We start from the raw sequence: 17,788 nt of genomic DNA on the forward strand, positions 1-17,788 counted from the left end.
AGCAAAAATTCACCAGCTTGGACCCAAGGTCGCTGGCTCCAGCAAGGGGTTATTCGGTCTGCTGAAGGCCTGCGGTCAAGGCACATATGAGAAAGCAATCAATGAACAACTAAGGTGTCGCAATGCGCAACGAAAAAACTAATGATTGATGCTTCTCATCTCTCCGTTCCTGTCTGTCTGTCCCTGTCTATCCCTCACTCTGACTCTCTCTGTCTCTGTAAAAAAATAAAATAAAATAAATAAAAATAATTAATTAAAAAAACAGACTGTCTCTCTTTGTGATTTATTTACTTAAAATGAGCCTCTTTTAGCTTTGTTTGCTTGAATTGGGTTTCTGTCACTTGCAATTGAAAAAGACATGAGAGGAAGATTCTGAGATAGAGGGAAGCCCAACAATAGTGGTTGGTAGCATCCATATCTATACCCCTTCTATTTGTGTACCCACATAGGTTCATTCACATAGGCTTGGTGTGGACAGGGGAGCATGCCCTTGGAAGGAACTAATTCTATGTTGGGTATTCAGAAAGAGGGTCTTGTTAAGACCATCAGCCTACAGGTTTGACTTGCTAAGAATTCCCTCTCTGACCTTGGGTGATGAATCGCTCTCTGGACCTCAGTTAGGGTTACTAACCATCCCATTCTGCCAACGATTGGGTGGTTTCCCAGGACATGGGGGTTTCGTTGCTAACATAAGACAGCCTCAGGAAATCCAGGACAGTTGGTCACTCTAGGCCAGTTCTATGTCTGTAAAAATGAGATAGAACTAGACAGGAGTGGGAAATGTGGCCAAACTCTGCATTATTCAGACATTACTAATTGCCCTGGGCAACAATTCCCTTGAGCTTAGGTGTATCTTTACAATCTTTTGTAATGTGGCCAGCTACTGTCAATTAGAGTTGGCACAATATGCCATCCTTTTGCTGAGTTTTTGACAAGCTGGAATTTTAAGGATCAGAATTTACTGAGGATCAACTTTGAGTCAAGTTCTGCCATAAATTCCATGTCAGACTCTCCACTTTGAGTTAAACAACTTTCCTAGAACTTTTGCATCTTTTTAGGATTTGATTGCACATTTGGGTAACTGTATGGACTGGTATTAGAATATATTTTTAAAATTCAGCTTGTTATTCTTTAAAAACGTAAATTAATTCAGTGCTTATTATGGGTTAGACCTACATAAAGACTCTCACGGTTATAGTGGGAGCTTGTAAGTGTCTGAATTTTGGTAATAAGCAAACTGCGGCTTAGCAGTCCAGTGATTGTCTAAGGTCCCAGTCAGCAGGCAGCGGAGTTGAGTAAGATCCCATCTAGGACCCGTCTGACACCAGCAGCTTCGACCTTTCCATCTCAATGCGGATTCAGTGGATGCTTTGGCTTGTTTCCACCTTTAGTCTTTGATGTGCACAGTTTACACCCATCCCCGTCGGTTTGGGGACGCAAAGTTCCCAAGGACTTAAATTTCCGCGCGTTCAGGTCACAATTTAGGGTTACTCCGCGCGGCTGGGAAGCCCAGAAGTTCCAGACAGTCGAAAGTAAGGACCCGCGCGGGCCGACCCATCTCCACAGACCGGGTAGATCCCCACAGGACGGTTCCACAGTGAGCTGGTCGCGGGCCAGCACCGGGAAGAGGGATGAGCCGCGGGAGGAGCTCGGATACGTTGAAGCCCTGCGGCCCTGTAAGCGGGAAGGCAGCGCATGCGCGGCGCGGGCCGCGGAGTTGTGAATGGTGCGTTTTGTTTGCCGGAGTTTGGGGCGGGCGGGCGCGCGAGGAGGAGGGGTGGGGCCGACGGGGGCGGGGCCGGCGGGCCGGCGAGGTGGGCGGTGAGAGGAAGTGGCGGCGGCGGCGGCGACGGCAGCGGCCGGGGGCGGCGAGTGCTGTGTCCGCGCGGGCGGGCAGTAGGCAACGGCCGAGGCGGCGGCGGCGGAGGCGGCGTGGGCTGGGCTCGGCGGGCTGCGGCACCTCCGACTTGCGGGAGTGGCAGCCCACGCGGGCGGGCGCCTGAAACAAAGGGAAGCGAGAGTCGGGGCGCCGCGGGTGGGCGGTCAGTCGGTCAACGCGGAGCCGGCCAGCGGGTGCCCGCGCCAGCCCGGAGCCCTGCCGGCCGGCGCGATCTCAGGGCGGGAAGATGCCGCGCGTCGTGCCCGACCAGAGAAGCAAGTTCGAGAACGAGGAGTTCTTCAGGAAGCTGAGCCGCGAGTGTGAGGTGAGGCGGCCGGGCGGCGCGGAGGCCGCAGCGTGCCCCGGGTGGGCCCGGGCGGAGAGAAGTTGGGGCGGCGCGGCCACCGGGGCGTCCGCGGAGGGGCAATCTCGCCCGGGCGCCCGTCCGCCCGCCGCAGACTCTGCTTGCCCTTATCGGCGGGGCGGGCGGGCGTGCGGGCGGCGGCGCGGATTTGGCTCCTGATTTGGGGCCGTCTCTGCCTTGCAGATTAAGTACACGGGCTTCAGGGACCGGCCCCACGAGGAGCGCCAGGCGCGCTTCCAGAACGCCTGCCGCGACGGCCGCTCGGAAATCGTAAGTCGGCGGGGCGGGGGCGCGGGGCGCCGAGGCGCGCGCGGGGCACTTGTTGCGCGGGGGCCGGCGAGGCCCAGGTCGGTTCCGGACGCGGTGGCTCCCGGAACTGAGCGGGCGCCGACTCACTTCCTACTCAGGATTCAAAATGCGAAAGCAGACCCTGGCGGGCCGCGTCGTCGCGCAGAGGCGCTTCCCTGTGGCCCTCGGCGGGTGGGGACGTTTCCCTGATACGACTCGACAGTTTGCCGCCGGTGGAACTCGAGCCAGAGGCCAACTAAACAAGGGAAGGTCACTGTGTAGGTTGGGACCCGAGTAGGGGATCGGGTCTGTCTAAGGAAGAAAACACCTAGTCGGGAAAAGAATTGGGCTTCATTCAAGGCTCTGACTCCTGGACGGTAGTTTGTTTCTGACACGCTAGGTCTGTTGGTAAGTCCACAGGGGAAGCTTTCTCGCCCTCTGAGAATAATAAATCCTTACGCCAGTTATCTATTGTCCTTATAGGAAAAAAAAAAAATCCCCTTAAGGATGTGCCGTGTTCTTTTCTTAAAATGTTGAAATTCAAGAAAATCAGAAAGAAACCATTATCGTCGTTTTCTAAAAAGCATACCCCGGTAGTGCTGCTTGGATTTGCGAAAACCGCAGTTGATCTTGAGGCCGTGTTTTAGGTGGTAGATTTGGTGCTTCGCCTCCACCAAAACCTGATGTTAAAAAGAAAATTAAAGTGTCCTAGTTCCTCTTATCTCCTTTTGGTTTAGCCTGTGGTGCTAATGAGGGGGGAGTGAAGAAGCCAAAGAGGGGATAGGAAGAAACGAAAGAAAGGTTGATTATTAACTTAAAAATAAAAGTTGAAATACTATATAATGGAATACAATTGATCTACTCCGGGATTGGGCCCATTGCATTTGTAAGAGACTTGAAGCTACAGTGCAGTTTGAATTGGGGTTAACAATAGGAGGACATATTGGAACCATTTACAATACTTCTCCCACCTCCCTTTGTAGAGAATCTACTTATTTTTATTGATATATAATTCACATGACATAAACTTCTCCCTTTTCATCACCAAAGCCAAATTTGTTTTTAGAGAAGATTGATATTTAAAATGAACGCGTTTTAGAATTTTATTACAGGTAATGAGAAGATACTGGCCAAATTTATCAGGAGCTCTAGAATAGTTCGTTATTATTGAATAGTATGAAAGAAAATCTTCAGCTTTTAGCCCACTGCCAAATTTATTGAGTAGTTGTAATAATCATATAATTAAAATGTGTAAGAAATATTTTTTGCTTTTGGCACTGAGTGATAGAAGAATCACTTATTAGTTGGTCCCATTGAGTGTATCATCCTTTGCCCGTTTCCTTTTGCAAAGGGTGTTGGTATGCCTAACCAGTGGATTTCCTGGAGGTAATTTAGTGTGAAAGATGAGATACAGAGTACTGTCAGGATTTTTTTAAAGCTGAGGGATTTCTTTTGAATCCAAGTGAAGAATAGCTATTAGAGTTTTCTGTCATATCAGACTTGACTGCTTGTAAATATGAACTGGAAATATAATTTAACCCACAGTATACCTGAATTGTTGTGCTACAATATTGCTGTAATATTTTATAGGCTGCTTGTATTTGTTATAAAATTTCTTTCCCAGAATCAGACATCCTCATTTTTCTTCCCCGAAATATCTGATCCTACAAATTTTAATAAGCTCTTAATATCTGACAAGAATTAAAAGTTGAAGGTACATTGAAGCATATGTGTCTTAATTTGTTGAGTAATGTAACTTTGTATTTGGGATTTCACATTACCCTCTCTCTTTAGTTTCCCCCTTTTAACTTGTTCTCCACACTTAAATTATGGTAGTCTTAGCTCCTGAAAAGTGAATACCATATTAATTCTGTGGCATATTAATGTACTTCCCTCTATGCAGGTACTGTGCACAATGCCTTTTGCATCATAGGTAGTACTTGATTAATTCAATTTAGAGGTTACTTAATGTAATGGCTAAGATTTGTCTTTTGACTTATAAAACAGGCAGTGGCTTTTACTTATTTGGTTGTGGAAAAGGCATTCTTCGACCTCTGTTTTGATGGCAATTAAGTATGTTCCCAAAATTATTGCCAAACCATTTTCCTCTTTTAGTCTTTTTATTTTGAATGTCTCCTTAATGTATTAGTGAGGTTAATGAAGAATTTATTTTGTATTTAAATAGGTTTTTTTTATATAACTTTAAAAAAAATTTTTTTTTAATTTTATTTATTCATTTTTAGAGAGGAGAGAGAGAGAAGGGGGGAGGAGCTGGAAGCATCAACTCCCATATGTGCCTTGACCAGGCAAGCCTAGGGTTTCAAACCAGCGACCTCAGCATTTCCAGGTTGACGCTTTATCCACTGCGCCACCACAGGTCAGGCTAATTTATTTTGTATTTAGATGCGAAACAATTTAAGGGCTGTGATGCTCAGCTCTTCCCCCCCCCCCCAATATTAATAATATATCTATTTAACCCAATAGATCCAAAATGTCATTTTAATATGTAATTCATATAAAAATTATTAATTTAATATTTTACATTTTGGGTGCCACATCTTTGAGATCCAGTGTGTATTCTGCATTTACACCTCATCCCAAGACCTTGGGGGACTGGGGCTACTGGATTGGAAAGGGAAGCTCTAGATGAGTCCCATGTAAACTCAGGGTCTCCCTCATTTCTTCTTAACTATATAACTTAACCAGATTTTATCAGAACATGAATAAAAGTAATGGGTGAGAGATGGAATCTATTTGGTAAACTCTGATTTATTCCCCAGTAAGTTCTTATTGTGATAAAAGTGTTGGAGATGTCTTCAACACTAATGAATAGCAAAAAATAAATTAAAAAAAAAAAATCTTTATTAGCCTGACCAGGAGGTGGCGCAGTGGATAGAGCATCAAACTGGGATGCGGAAGACCCAGGTTCAAGACCCCTAGGTCGCCAGCTTGAGCGCGGGCTCGTCTGGTTTGAGCAAAAGGTCACCAGCTTGAACCCAAGGTCGCTGGCTCAAGCAAGGGGTTACTCAGTCTGCTGAAGGCCCATGGTCAAGGCACATATGAGAAAGCAATCAATGAACAACTCAGGGGTTGCAATGCGCAATGAAAAACTAATGATTGATGCTTCTCATCTCTCTCCGTTCCTGTTTGTCCCTGTCTATCCCTCTCTCTGACTCTCTCTGTCTCTGTAAAAAAATTAAAAAAATAAAAATTAAAAAAAAATCTTATGACAGGTATGGTGACTCTTACAATGAGAGTGGTAAAAAACATATTTTTAATCCTGAAAATGGAAGAATAAAAGCTATGTTGGGTTAGTACAAGGTGTGCTGTTTTACAATTTATGGAACCTATAAAATATAGTTGGGACAATCTGTAAATCTTACATATAGACTGGAATACCAGTACAACATTTTTATGTTTTCAAACATAATTTTCCCAACTATTATGTGTAGGTATTCCATTAAAGAATTCTGTGGTCTGATAAATTGGGAAATGTTATTCTAGAGTGGTCTGTTTTTAATCACCTCCTGTCTCAGAGAGAAGGATCTTGATGAGATAATGGGCATAAAGTGATGAAGCAGGCAATCTCTTCTGAGGTTGGCCTTTAGACGGAAGGTGAGGTAATGAGATCTGTAGACTTTTTACTTAGCACAGAGCTGATTTGGGGTACACTAGAGATGGAAGGATTTGTTACTGGGTGAGTACTGAAGAAACATGCTTGGGAGATTTTGACTTGGCATTCATTTCATGATCTAAGCCTCTTATTTGCCACCACTTTGCTCTGAGAATTTCATTATCTGAGGATAGAAAATGTAGTTCACAATTACTTCTTATTTTATTTAGCAAATACTTTTTTTAGAGAGAGAGAGAGATGGGAAGGGAGGTGAGAAGCATCAACTCGTAGTTACATCACTTTAGTTGTTCATTGATTGCTTCTCTTATGTGCCTTAATGGGGGAGGGGAGGCTCCAGCTGAGCCAGTGACCCCTGCTCAAGCCAGCGACCATGGAATCATTTCTATGAGTCCGAGCTCAAGCCAGGAACTTGGGAATTTTGAACCTGGGACCTCAGCCTCCCAGTTCAAGACTATCCAATGTACCATTACAGGTCAGACTGTTTAGCAGATGCTTATATAGCACTTCCTTGGTACTATTCTAAGCACTTTACAAATATTAATTTGTGAGAAAACTGAGGTACAGGGTTAAGTAACTTGCTTCAGGTCACACAGCCTAGGCAGCTTGCCTCAAGTCTGCTTTTCATTTGAATTATTGTTGGTTCATTTCATTTCAGTTGATTGTTTATTAAATTTATGCTAATAGTGGGGTAAGATATTTTTTAAAGTTAATGTTGTAATGATTTTTGTTCAGTGTCTGTTCATAAGAAGAGGTACCCCAGATGATTAGGGAAATGCCATCAAAGAGATTTAAAAGTTAGGTTGACAGTTGTACCTAATAATAGGAAGTAAAGTTTTTACCCTTAAAGAATTTAAACTGTTAATCACGGAGAAAATAGAGGATAGTTTAATCAGCTAAAGGTTTTAAACAAATTGTCAAAATGTGAACCTCACTCTCAGATGAAGACTCTGCTTGAAAACACAGGCTTTAGAACTTTAATTGGTAAAATAAAACAAAAACATTCTATTTTAATTAGTAAAAGAAAACAAAAATTCAACAAAGAAAAGTTTACATTTAGATGATGAAATATGTGTTTTTTTCAAAACGCATTTTATTTATTTACTTCTTAATTTCCCTTGGGAAGAGGGATAGTGTTATTTCCATTTTTTATTTGGGGGGAAATATAGTTAAATTGCTCAGGGACTACACAGAATGACACTTAATTGAAATAGATTTCGACAGTTGTGCCATACAAATCTTTTATAAATATTAGATGAATACTTTTGTTATAGTCAGATCCAGTTAACCTAAAATCAAATTATAGAAAATGCGTATTTTATTTAATCACCCAAGGTTTTAGAATGAGACATGCTGTCACGGGACATGCTAGTGTATGGTTTATCAGAAGAGACAGTCATGTGCATTTTTATCATGGGCCTTAGAGCATAGTGTTTCCTTGAACAAGGGAAATCAAGAAAAATTAAAACGTCTCGTTTACACAACCTAATTGTGGAATGTTTTAAAATTCAAAATGTTTAGATCGTCAGTGATATTCACATTTAAAAATAAAAGTTTTTAAATTCAGGGATGGTGGCTTCTGGTTAAACATTAGCAATGCGTGGTCCTAACGTCAGCAAAAACTGACTGAAAGAAAGTATTGATTCCATGTCTTGATTTTATATTTAAGCAGCCAATGGCAAATGTCCTCAAAATGGAATCAGATGTTTGTAACTTAATACTTAAGAAAAATGATGAGTGCATGTTTTTTACTTCTAAGTATTCTCGGTGCTGCCTGACTTAAGACAGAAACTGATGTAAAAATAAATGACTGCCTGCATAATTTATGTAATGTCCTGCTCCTGATCCTGTTTGTATTGATTTTTCTAAAAGGCTTTTGTGGCCACAGGAACCAATCTGTCTCTCCAGTTTTTTCCGGCCAGCTGGCAGGGAGAACAGCGACAAACACCTAGCCGGGAATATGTCGACTTAGAAAGAGAAGCAGGCAAGGTAGGAAACATTTCTTTGCAATTTGAAATACTGTGGCTTGTTTTATTAGAGATTATTGGATTATTTACATTTTAATAGAGAGATCACAATTCTGATTATACAGGCATATGGTCAGATTTGTTTTTATTTCATATTATAAGGATATAATATAGTTTTTAAAAATCACTCATTTTTTTATATCGCTTTATTATATCATATTTATCATAGAAAGTTCTAGCCTTTAAAGAGAGTACTTTCTTACATGTAACATTCAAAACTTAATTTCTTTAAAAGTGTTGACAGGAATTTTTTTTTAACTAAAATATGTGTGACTACAGTGCTGTAAAAAAGAAATTAAGAGAAAAATGAGGAAAGGCTTTAAATTTAATAATGCTTAGAAATAGCTCATGGGTAACTTTCTGCTGCTGTTAATATTTTAATTTAATTTTGAAAAAACAATATGAAAATTTTAACTTGACAATCATTTCTTTGTTTTGAGAAAAAGCTTCTGAGGAAACAAATAAATGTTCTAAAATTTTTATGTTGAAAGTTTAGGTTGAAGATGGAAAATGTAAGTGAAAATGTTTGAGAGCCCTATTAAAATCTAAGTTAAATGAATTATATAATTTTGATGAAATTTTAATGAGTGATATCTTGCATTGGTTCACCTTTTTATGTAGAAGTTGACTTCAATAAAATATTTTAAAGAATAAATTTTTGACCTCATTTTGTTCTTAATTTTTCTCCTGTTTCCTTTGCAGTGTTTTCATACCTATTTTTTTTATCAACTTGCTCAATTACTTTTCCAAATATCGTCATGAATACCATAACCTATCACTTTATTTGCAAAACATAAGAAATGGCAAAATATTCTTTTGAGGAACTTAAAAAATTTTTGAATTAGGTAGGAAAAGGATATCTTATATTCTGTATACACAGTGAAGATTTTTTTGTTGTTGTTTAATTGTATGAAATAAGGTTTGATCTTTTGTCAGTGTGACAAACCAATCTTTGGAAAGGGAGAGGGAAAATAGAAGACAGGATATTAAAAATTACTAATAATAAGTAATTTGCTTTCCTATGTATTAGTTTGTATGTTTGTATGTTTGTAAGTGAAGAAATTATTGTTTTCTTTGTTCAAAACAATTCCTTACAGTTTGTTTAACATTGCCGTGGCTGGGTAGCTCAGTTGATTAGAGCAGAGGTCCCCAAACTTTTTATACAGGGGGCCAGTTCACTGTCCCTCAGACTGTTGGAGGGCCGGACTATAAAAAAGCTATGAACAAATCCCTATGCACACTGCACATATCTTATTTTAAAGTAAAAAAACAAAAGGGAACAAATACAATATTTAAAATAAAGAGCAAGTAAATTTAAATCAACAAACTGACCATATTTCAATGGGAACTATGGGCCTGCTTTTGGCTAATGAGATGGTCAGTGTGCTTCTCTCACTGACCACCAATGAAAGAGATGCCCCTTCCTGAAGTACAGGAGGGGCAGGATAAATGGCCTCAGGGGGCCGCATGCGGCCGGCCATAGTTTGGGGACCCCTGGATTAGAGCATTGTCCTGGTGCTCCAAGGTTGCAAGTTCAGTCCTTCATCGGGGCACATACAAGAATCAACCAATGAATAAATAAATAAGAGGAATAGCAAGGCAGTGTTACTTTCTCTCTTTCTCTCCCTTCCCCCTCAAATCAATAAATAAAAATTAAAAAGGAAAAAGTTTAACATGATAGCTCAGATAATCCAGACATAGACCAAAAATAAATTCTTTCCTTCCAACTTGAATGCTAAACTATTTTAAGACTTCAAAATTGACATCTCGACCTGTGGTGGCGCAGTGGATAAAGCGTCGACCTGGAACACTGAGGTCGCCGGTTTGAAACCCTGAGCTTGCCTGGTCAAGGCACATATGGGAGTTGATGCTTCCAGCTCCTCCCCCCCTTCTCTCTCTCTGTCTCTCCCTCTCCTCTCTAAAATGAATAAATAAATAAATTAAAAAAAAAATTGACATCTCAGTATTACTGAAGTCTTTCAGTGTTTAATATAGGTACTATTAAATGGGTGTTAACTCCACTAGGAAGCATGTTTGCTTACATTAATTTAACGATGTCTGTTACTAGATTAAAGATCATATTATCCTTGGACTTAAGCCATCAAGGTGTTTTTAATTATATAACCAACAATAATAAAGATGTTTTAATGGTGTATTCTAGTAAGAATGTGAAAGCATGGAGGATATGTTTTCAGATATATCAGGAAAAGTGATAAAACTGACGTAAGCAATGAGGAAACTTACATTTTACTAATATTTATATTTGTTTTAGAAGTTTTTCTATAACGGGCCAGATAATATATTTTTTTTAATTTTGGTGGTATATGGTCTCTGTTGTAACTACTCAGGTCTGCTGTTAAAGTGTGAAAGCGTCTATAGACAACCTGTAAACAAATGAGTGTGGCTGTGTCCCAAGAATGGTAACACTGGCAAAAATCAGTTATCTTTCCCTCAGATTTTAATCTATAAATGTTTATGTATAGAGCGTGTATTTCTCAAATATAATTTTGCCAGCACCTGTGCTACACCAGTAGAATCTAGAGGGGGAAAAAGCATTTTAAAATAGCTCATATTACTCCATACCACTGGGATAAAGTATGCCAGTGAAATTTGGATAAAAGCTACTGACCCATGTTTTCTTATCCATGGAGTTCAGGCTATAGGGTCTCTTTCTCTTCCTCTTTTTTTATGGTCTCTTTCTGATAACCATTGACTTTTATTTCTGTATCAACAGGGCTAGGGCTAGAAGCAGGGAAAAACTAAAGGAATTTCCCCCAAATGTTAATTATTTGCCTATGTTCCTCATATCACACAAATCAGTGTCTTTGCTTCCACATACTCTCAACCAGGTTACTTCCTAAAGCATCTTAGCTCTCTTCTCCTTCCCACCTAGATTGAGTGGTTAAAGCTTAAGAGTTAGGCAGAATTAACTTCTAGTTTCATTAGCTATTATGTAACTTGGGGCAAGTTATTTTATCTCAATTGTAAAATGAGGTCAATGCATACCTGCTAGGATTGCCCTAATGATTGAAATAATGAATTTAAAGTGCTTAGCCCAGTACCAGACACACACAGTTATTCCAAAATTCATTCATTTAAGAAGGTATTTGTTAAATACCTGTTATGTGTACTGAGCCCTGTCCTGGGCAATTATGATACATTAGTAAACAAAATAAGGATCCTGATCTGGAGGTGGTTTTATGGAAGTAGTGGAAGAGTAGATAGACAATGTACATAATAAATAAATTATATATTATGTTACAGAGTGGTAAGTGCTCTGGGAACAAAAGGAAAAGTAGAGTAAAATAAAGATGAATAGGAGTGTCTGCAGTTTTAAATGGGATGGTCTGGGTAAAGAAGGCCGTACTTGAGCAGAAATCTGAAGCAGGTTAGGAAATGATGAGCCATGCAGGTATGGGGAAAGGTATTCAAGACAGGGAAGACAGCCTAGAACGGAAGCCTGTATTGTGTGTTCGATATACAGCAAGCAGGCCAGTGTGGCTAGAGTAGGTTGAGAAAAGAGAATACTTGGAGATGAGATCAGGGAGATAACAAGGAGCCAGTTTGTGTGACCATGTTAGCCATTGTGTTGAGATGGACTTGGAGTGCAATGAGGAGTCTTCAGGTTTTTGAGCCAATGAATGATATGATCTGCCATAGGTTTTGAAAGTATCACTAGCTGCTGGGTTAACAATAGGCTACTGGGGCAAGAGTAAAGCAGGGAGACCAGGTTTGGCTATTATGGTAATTTTGGTGAGACTATGGTGGCAGCAGTGGGGATGGTCAGAAGTTGTACTCTGCATGTATTTTGAGTTAAAGCCAATAGGATTTGCTTATGGATTGGTTGTGGGGTGTGAGAGTCAAGAATGACTCCAGCTTTTTTGGCTCAAACAACTGGGAATATGGGATTGCGGTCATCTGAGATGGGAAAAGAAGTGGGTGGAACAATTTTGAGGAGCAGTTTAGAACATGTGACTTTGTTTCTGTTTTCTCATCACCTATCTGAAAGTCATAGCACTGCTTTTTCACAAGTGACCCTTTGTCTATTTATCTGAAGAATTCAGTGGCCTTTTAAAAATAATCAACTTTACTGAAGTATACTTTACACACAATAAAATGAACCCATTTTAAGTATATAATTTAAGTTTTAACAAATGTACGCACAGCCATGAAAAAACCACTCACAAGCAAGATAATGTTTCAGTCATTCCCAAAAGTTCCCTCCTGCCCTTTTACAGGAATCTGGGAGTGGCTTGGTTGGATGGCTCTGGCTCAGGGCTGAGACCATGCAGTCTCTGAAGACTTGATTAGAGCTGAAGGATCTACTTCCAAGCTCAGCTCATGTGACTTCTGGTAGGTGGTTACAGTGGCTTCATTTTGTAGTCATGAGTGCTGCTCCACAGAGAGAGAAAAAATGAAGTCACCCTGCTTTTTTATGTCCTATTCTTCCATCACTTGTGTCTTACTCTGTTCATTAGAAGCTAGTCACTAAGTCTAGTCCATATTCAATGGGGGGGGAGGGGATTTATTCACTTCCTTGGGTGTAAATACCAAGAGGCTGGGATCATGGGGCCATCTTAAAAACGGGCTACTACAATATTCACTTAAAGTGAATTAAGAGAAAAATTAGAATGCTAATAGGAAGCAGAGTTTCATGTTCTCTCTGATTTGAAATAATGGCTTTATGATCTAAGAAAGTATGTTCCGTAAATTCAATCCTTTTATTGAAGGAATATTTTCAAACCAAGGGTCTTCAATAAGGAAGGTTTGATAATGGATAACTGACTATAAATGGGTATTTTATGTATGATCAAGTCAGAGCACACAATTTTATAAATTTCTTCTATTTTTTTTTATTGATTTTGGAGAGACAGAGAAGGGAAGGGAGAGAGCCAGAGAGAGAGAGAGAGTAAAGCATTTATTTGTTTTTCCACTTAGTTGTGCATTCACTGGTTTCTTCCTGTATGTGCCCTGACCAGGGATCAAACCTGCAACCTTGATGTTTCAAGTCGGCCCTCTAACTTACTGAGCTAACTGGCAAGGGCTAGAGCATACAATTTTATTTTGTTTTATTTTCTTTTTTAAGATTTTTATTAATATATTTTTTAGAGAGGGGAGAGAGAAAAGGGGGGAGCAGGAAGCATCAGCTCCCATATGTGCCTTGACCAGACAAGCCCAGGATTTTGAACCAGTTATCTTAGCATTTCATGTCAATGTTTTTATCCACTGCACCACCTCAGGTCAGGCCACAGTTTTATAATCTGAATATAATTTGGAACTTTTGCACCCTGATGTCTAGATAGCTGAGTACATTGGCTCTTAATAAGGGTCTTTCTCAGAAGAAAGTTTAAAATACTACAGTGTAGTGGAAAGAGCTCTGGATTTGAGTCAAAAGACAATCAGCCATTTTTCTTACCTGTAAAATAGGAATCAGAATGTCTGCCTTATTCATATACCTCGTGTATATATATATGAGCATTTAATGAGGCGCCAGAATGTGTGAAAATACCTTTAAATTGTGAAACTCTATCCAAAGTTCAGCTCTTGGATGGTTTTGTAGGGTGAGATGATAACTTAATCATGGAGTTTTGGTGCTGTGGCATGCTTTAGGTCATCTTCAGGTAGCTAGACAGTGTTGGAACACTACATCTTTCCCAAGTGATCCATTATGGTGCCTTAATAAAACTCAAAAGCCAGAATGTTCTTTATTCTTCCTTAATCTAAACTGCTTATCTCTTAATTTAGCTGTTAGGAGACAAAAAAAAGCAACTGATCAGAATTTAAATCATTCTTACATTAAGTTTTTGTAGACCAGGCAAATCCATTTTCTTTGATCTTTGCTCTTAGAACCCATTTCCAATTACTTTTTTTTTCTTTTTCTTTTTTTATAATAAATTTTTATTAATGGTAATGGGATGACATTAATAAATCAGGGTACATATATTCAAAGAAAACATGTCTAGGTTATTTTGTCATCAAATTATGTTGCAAACCCCTCGCCCAAAGTCAGATTGTCCTCCGTCACCCTCTATCTAGTTCTCTGTGCCCCTCCCCCTCCCCCTAACTCTCTCCCTCCCTCCCTCCCATGTCCTCCCTCCCCCCCACCCTTGGTAACCACCACACTCTTGTCCATGTCTCTTAGTCTCATTTTTATGTTCCACCAATCTATGGAATCATGTAGTTCTTGTCAATTACTTTTTATTTCAAATAAATGAAATGATTATGGTTGACCAAAACTTGTTAGTCTTGAGTGATAAAATTTATGATTTTTGCATATATTCTGTGTTTTATAAAGCCTCATTTGGGATTTTGAATTAATGATTGTATAGCCTTACTATATAATCCTACTTATTGAATGTAAAAACAAAGACCATGAAAAATATAAACTGAAAAAAATGAACTTCACAGTGCTTTTTATTTGGGGTGGGAGAAATGAGAAGCATCAACTTGTAGTTGTTCATTTATTGCTTCTCATACATGCCTTGAGCAGGAGGCTCAAACCAAGCCAGTGACCATTTGCTCAAGCCAGAGGCCTTGGGCTTAACGCCAGTGACCTTTAGGCTCAAGCCAGCAACTTTGGGGTCATGTCGATGATCCCACACTCAAGCCAGTGACCCTGCACTCATGCTAGTGAGTCCACCCTCAAGCCAGATAAGCCTGTGCTCAGCTAGCGACCTCAGGATTTCAAACCTGGGACCTCAGTGTACCAGGTCAGTGCTTTATCCACTGTTTTCACCACCAATCGCGCTATAGTGCTACTATTTGTTTACTCTTTTTTTCTATGGAAATTGAATATATACTATCTAGTTTTACTACATTGACTCCAGAAAGGGAAAATTTAAACTCTTTATAGTTGTTGCAGTCTTATTTATAACTTATGATTTTAATTGGTAATCAAATAACATGTACCAGACATTGAGAAATAGTTACGAAGTATATATCTTTAGAATAGGTACTTTTGCCCTGGCTAGATTAAGCGGTTGATTAACAGCATCATTCCAAAGTGCAGAGACTGCTGGCTTGATCCCTAGTCAGAGCACATACAGGAACAGATTAATGTTCCTGTCTCTCCCTCCTTCCCTTCCTCTCTCTAAAATTAAGAAAATAAACATTTAAAATATATTTTTTTGCCTGACTTGTGGTGGCGCAGTGGGATAAAGCGTCGACCTGGAACACTGAGGTCGCCGGTTTGAAACCTTGGGCTTGTCTGGTCAAGGCACATATGGGAGTTGATGCTTCCTGCTCCTCCCCCTTCTCTCTCTCTCTGTCTCTCTCACTCCTCTCTCTCTAAAAAAATCAATAAATAAAATATATTTTTTTAAAAAAAGAAAAGGTGCTTTTTATTTTTATATTTTTTTTTATTGATTGATTTTAGTTCCATTTAGTTGCATGCTCATTGATTGCTTCTCATACATGCCCTGACCAGGGATCAAACCTGCAGCCTTGGTGTTTTGGGACTAACTAACTGATAACTGGCCAGGTCTGGAGTAGGTATTATTATTATTATTATTAGAGTAGATACTTTTAAAATAAATGTTTTGATAAGCTATATTTTTTCTATCTCAACTTTTATACTTAAAACAAAATTTTTTTTTTTTTTTTTTTTTTTTTTGGTATTTTTCTGAAGCTGGAAATGGGGAGAGACAGACAGATTCCCGCATGTGCCTGATTGGGATCCACCCGGCTCGCCCACCAGGGGGCGATGCTCTGCCCCTCCGGGGCGTCGCTCTGCCACGACCAGAGCCACTCTAGCGCCTGGGGCAGAGGCCAAGGAGCCATCCCCAGTGCCCGGGCCATCTTTGCTCAAATGGAGCCTTGGCTGCAGAAGGGGAAGAGAGAGACAGAGAGGAAGGGGGGGCGTGGAGAAGCAAATGGGCGCTTCTCCTTTGTGCCCTGGCCGGGAATCGAACCCGGGTCCCCTGCACGCCAGGCCGACGCTCTACTGCTGAGCCAACCGGCCAGGGAAAACAAAAATATTTTATTGTTCTTTTTCATGATCTTCAAATAGCAAAGCAAAATTTACCAGCATTTGATTTAATGAGTTAGGACAGACTCTTGTTTTAAATGGCGTCTCAAAGGTCTGTGACTCTGCTTCTGGAGTATTTTGCTTACTTGCCTGCAGGATCTTTGTCCCAAAATAAATATTGTGTCTGTTTATATACCATCCACAATTTGGCAGGATTTAGAGAACTCGATGTTAGCTTTGAGAAATCCTATTCAAGCTCAACAAGTTTATTCTCCTTTGGCAGCCCCAACATTCCAAATAAAAGATATCTGTGGCAAAGCTTTAGAATGTGATTTTCCCCTAGAGAAACCGAAGCAACTTTACAACTAGCTTGTCGTGGCTAGATTTTAAGTATTCCAATTCAGCTAAAATATGAGGTAAATTTTTAAAATTGTTATCAACAATTTAGTGCATTAAGATAAGTAATTGGCTTTTTAAAAATGTTTTAAGTATATTATACTGCTCACAAAAATTAAGTGATATCTTATCACTTCATATTTATTTTGAAATATCCCCTAATTTAATAATTTTTAAATCCGAGAGGGAGAGTTGACTGGTTTCATGAATAAATAAGAAATGTTTAAAAATTAGGATATCATGTCAAAAAAAACAACAACTAGGATGTCATGTACCTTCTAGTTAGGTACATTGATTTAAATATATATTATATATACCTCTGAAGTATTTGAAGATTATATAAATATATTGGTTTTTTTCTTTCTTTTGACTTGCATATTTGCCCAGATTTGTCTTTTAGTGTAAAAGTAAATTTTCAGTTTCTGTCTGAACTAAATTATAGATTCCAAATTAAGATAAAAATAATATGTCTGAAAGGAATGTCCTTAATACTTCCCCTCCTTGCTTTTACTTTATACCCCAATATATATATATATATATTTTTTTTGGTATTTTTCTGAAGCTGGAAACGGGAGGCAGTCAGATTCCCGCATGCGCCTGACCGGGATCCACCCGGCACACCCACCAGGGGGCGATGCTCTGCCCATCCGGGGTGTCGCTCTGTCGCGACCAGAGCCACTCTAGTGCCTGGGGCAGAGGCCAAAGAGCCATCCCCAGCGCCCGGGCCATGTTTTGCTCCAATGGAGCCTTGGCTGCGGGAGGGGAAGAGAGAGACAGAGAGGAAGGAGAGGGGGAGGGGTGGAGAAGCAGATGGGCGCTTCTCCTATGTACCCTGGCCGAGAATCGAACCCGGGACTTCCGCACGCCAGGCCGATGCTCTACCACTGAGCCAACCGGCCAGGGTATTTTTTTTTTTTTTTTGTATTTTTCTGAAGCTAGAAACGGGGAGAGACAATCAGACTCCTGCATGCGCCCAACCAGGATCCACCCAGCATGCCCACCAGGGTGCCACACTCTGCCCACCAGGGGGCGATGCTCTGCCCCTCCGGGGCATCGCTCTGCTGCGACCAGAGCCACTCTAGCGCCTGGGGCAGAGGCCAAGGAGCCATCCCCAGCACCCGGGCCATCTTTGCTCCAATGGAGCCTTGGCTGCGGGAGAGGAAGAGAGAGACAGAGAGGAAGGAGAGGGGGAGGGGTGGAGAAGCAGATTGGCGCTTCTCCTGTGTGCCCTGGTGGG

General features: G+C 40.5%; 1 protein-coding gene across 4 annotated transcripts in view; it reads left to right on the plus strand.

The window, feature by feature from the left end:
• The first annotated feature begins 1,806 nt into the window (after positions 1 to 1,806).
• CBFB (core-binding factor subunit beta) overlaps positions 1,807 to 17,788 on the plus strand; it is a 60,770-nt gene continuing 44,788 nt past the window's right edge. For 2 of the 4 annotated variants that reach the window (XM_066242518.1, XM_066242517.1), the window contains exons 1-3: positions 1,807 to 2,204; positions 2,427 to 2,513; positions 8,035 to 8,151. In XM_066242518.1, the coding sequence (XP_066098615.1) occupies positions 2,127 to 2,204; positions 2,427 to 2,513; positions 8,035 to 8,151 (282 nt within the window). In that variant the 5' untranslated portion in view covers positions 1,807 to 2,126. The remainder of the gene's footprint in view (positions 2,205 to 2,426; positions 2,514 to 8,034; positions 8,152 to 17,788) is intronic. The other 2 variants (XM_066242520.1, XM_066242519.1) reach the window with 1 other exon arrangement.

Source organism: Saccopteryx bilineata, chromosome 9, assembly GCF_036850765.1.
Source record: "Saccopteryx bilineata isolate mSacBil1 chromosome 9, mSacBil1_pri_phased_curated, whole genome shotgun sequence".
NCBI classification, from domain to species: domain Eukaryota; kingdom Metazoa; phylum Chordata; class Mammalia; order Chiroptera; family Emballonuridae; genus Saccopteryx; species Saccopteryx bilineata.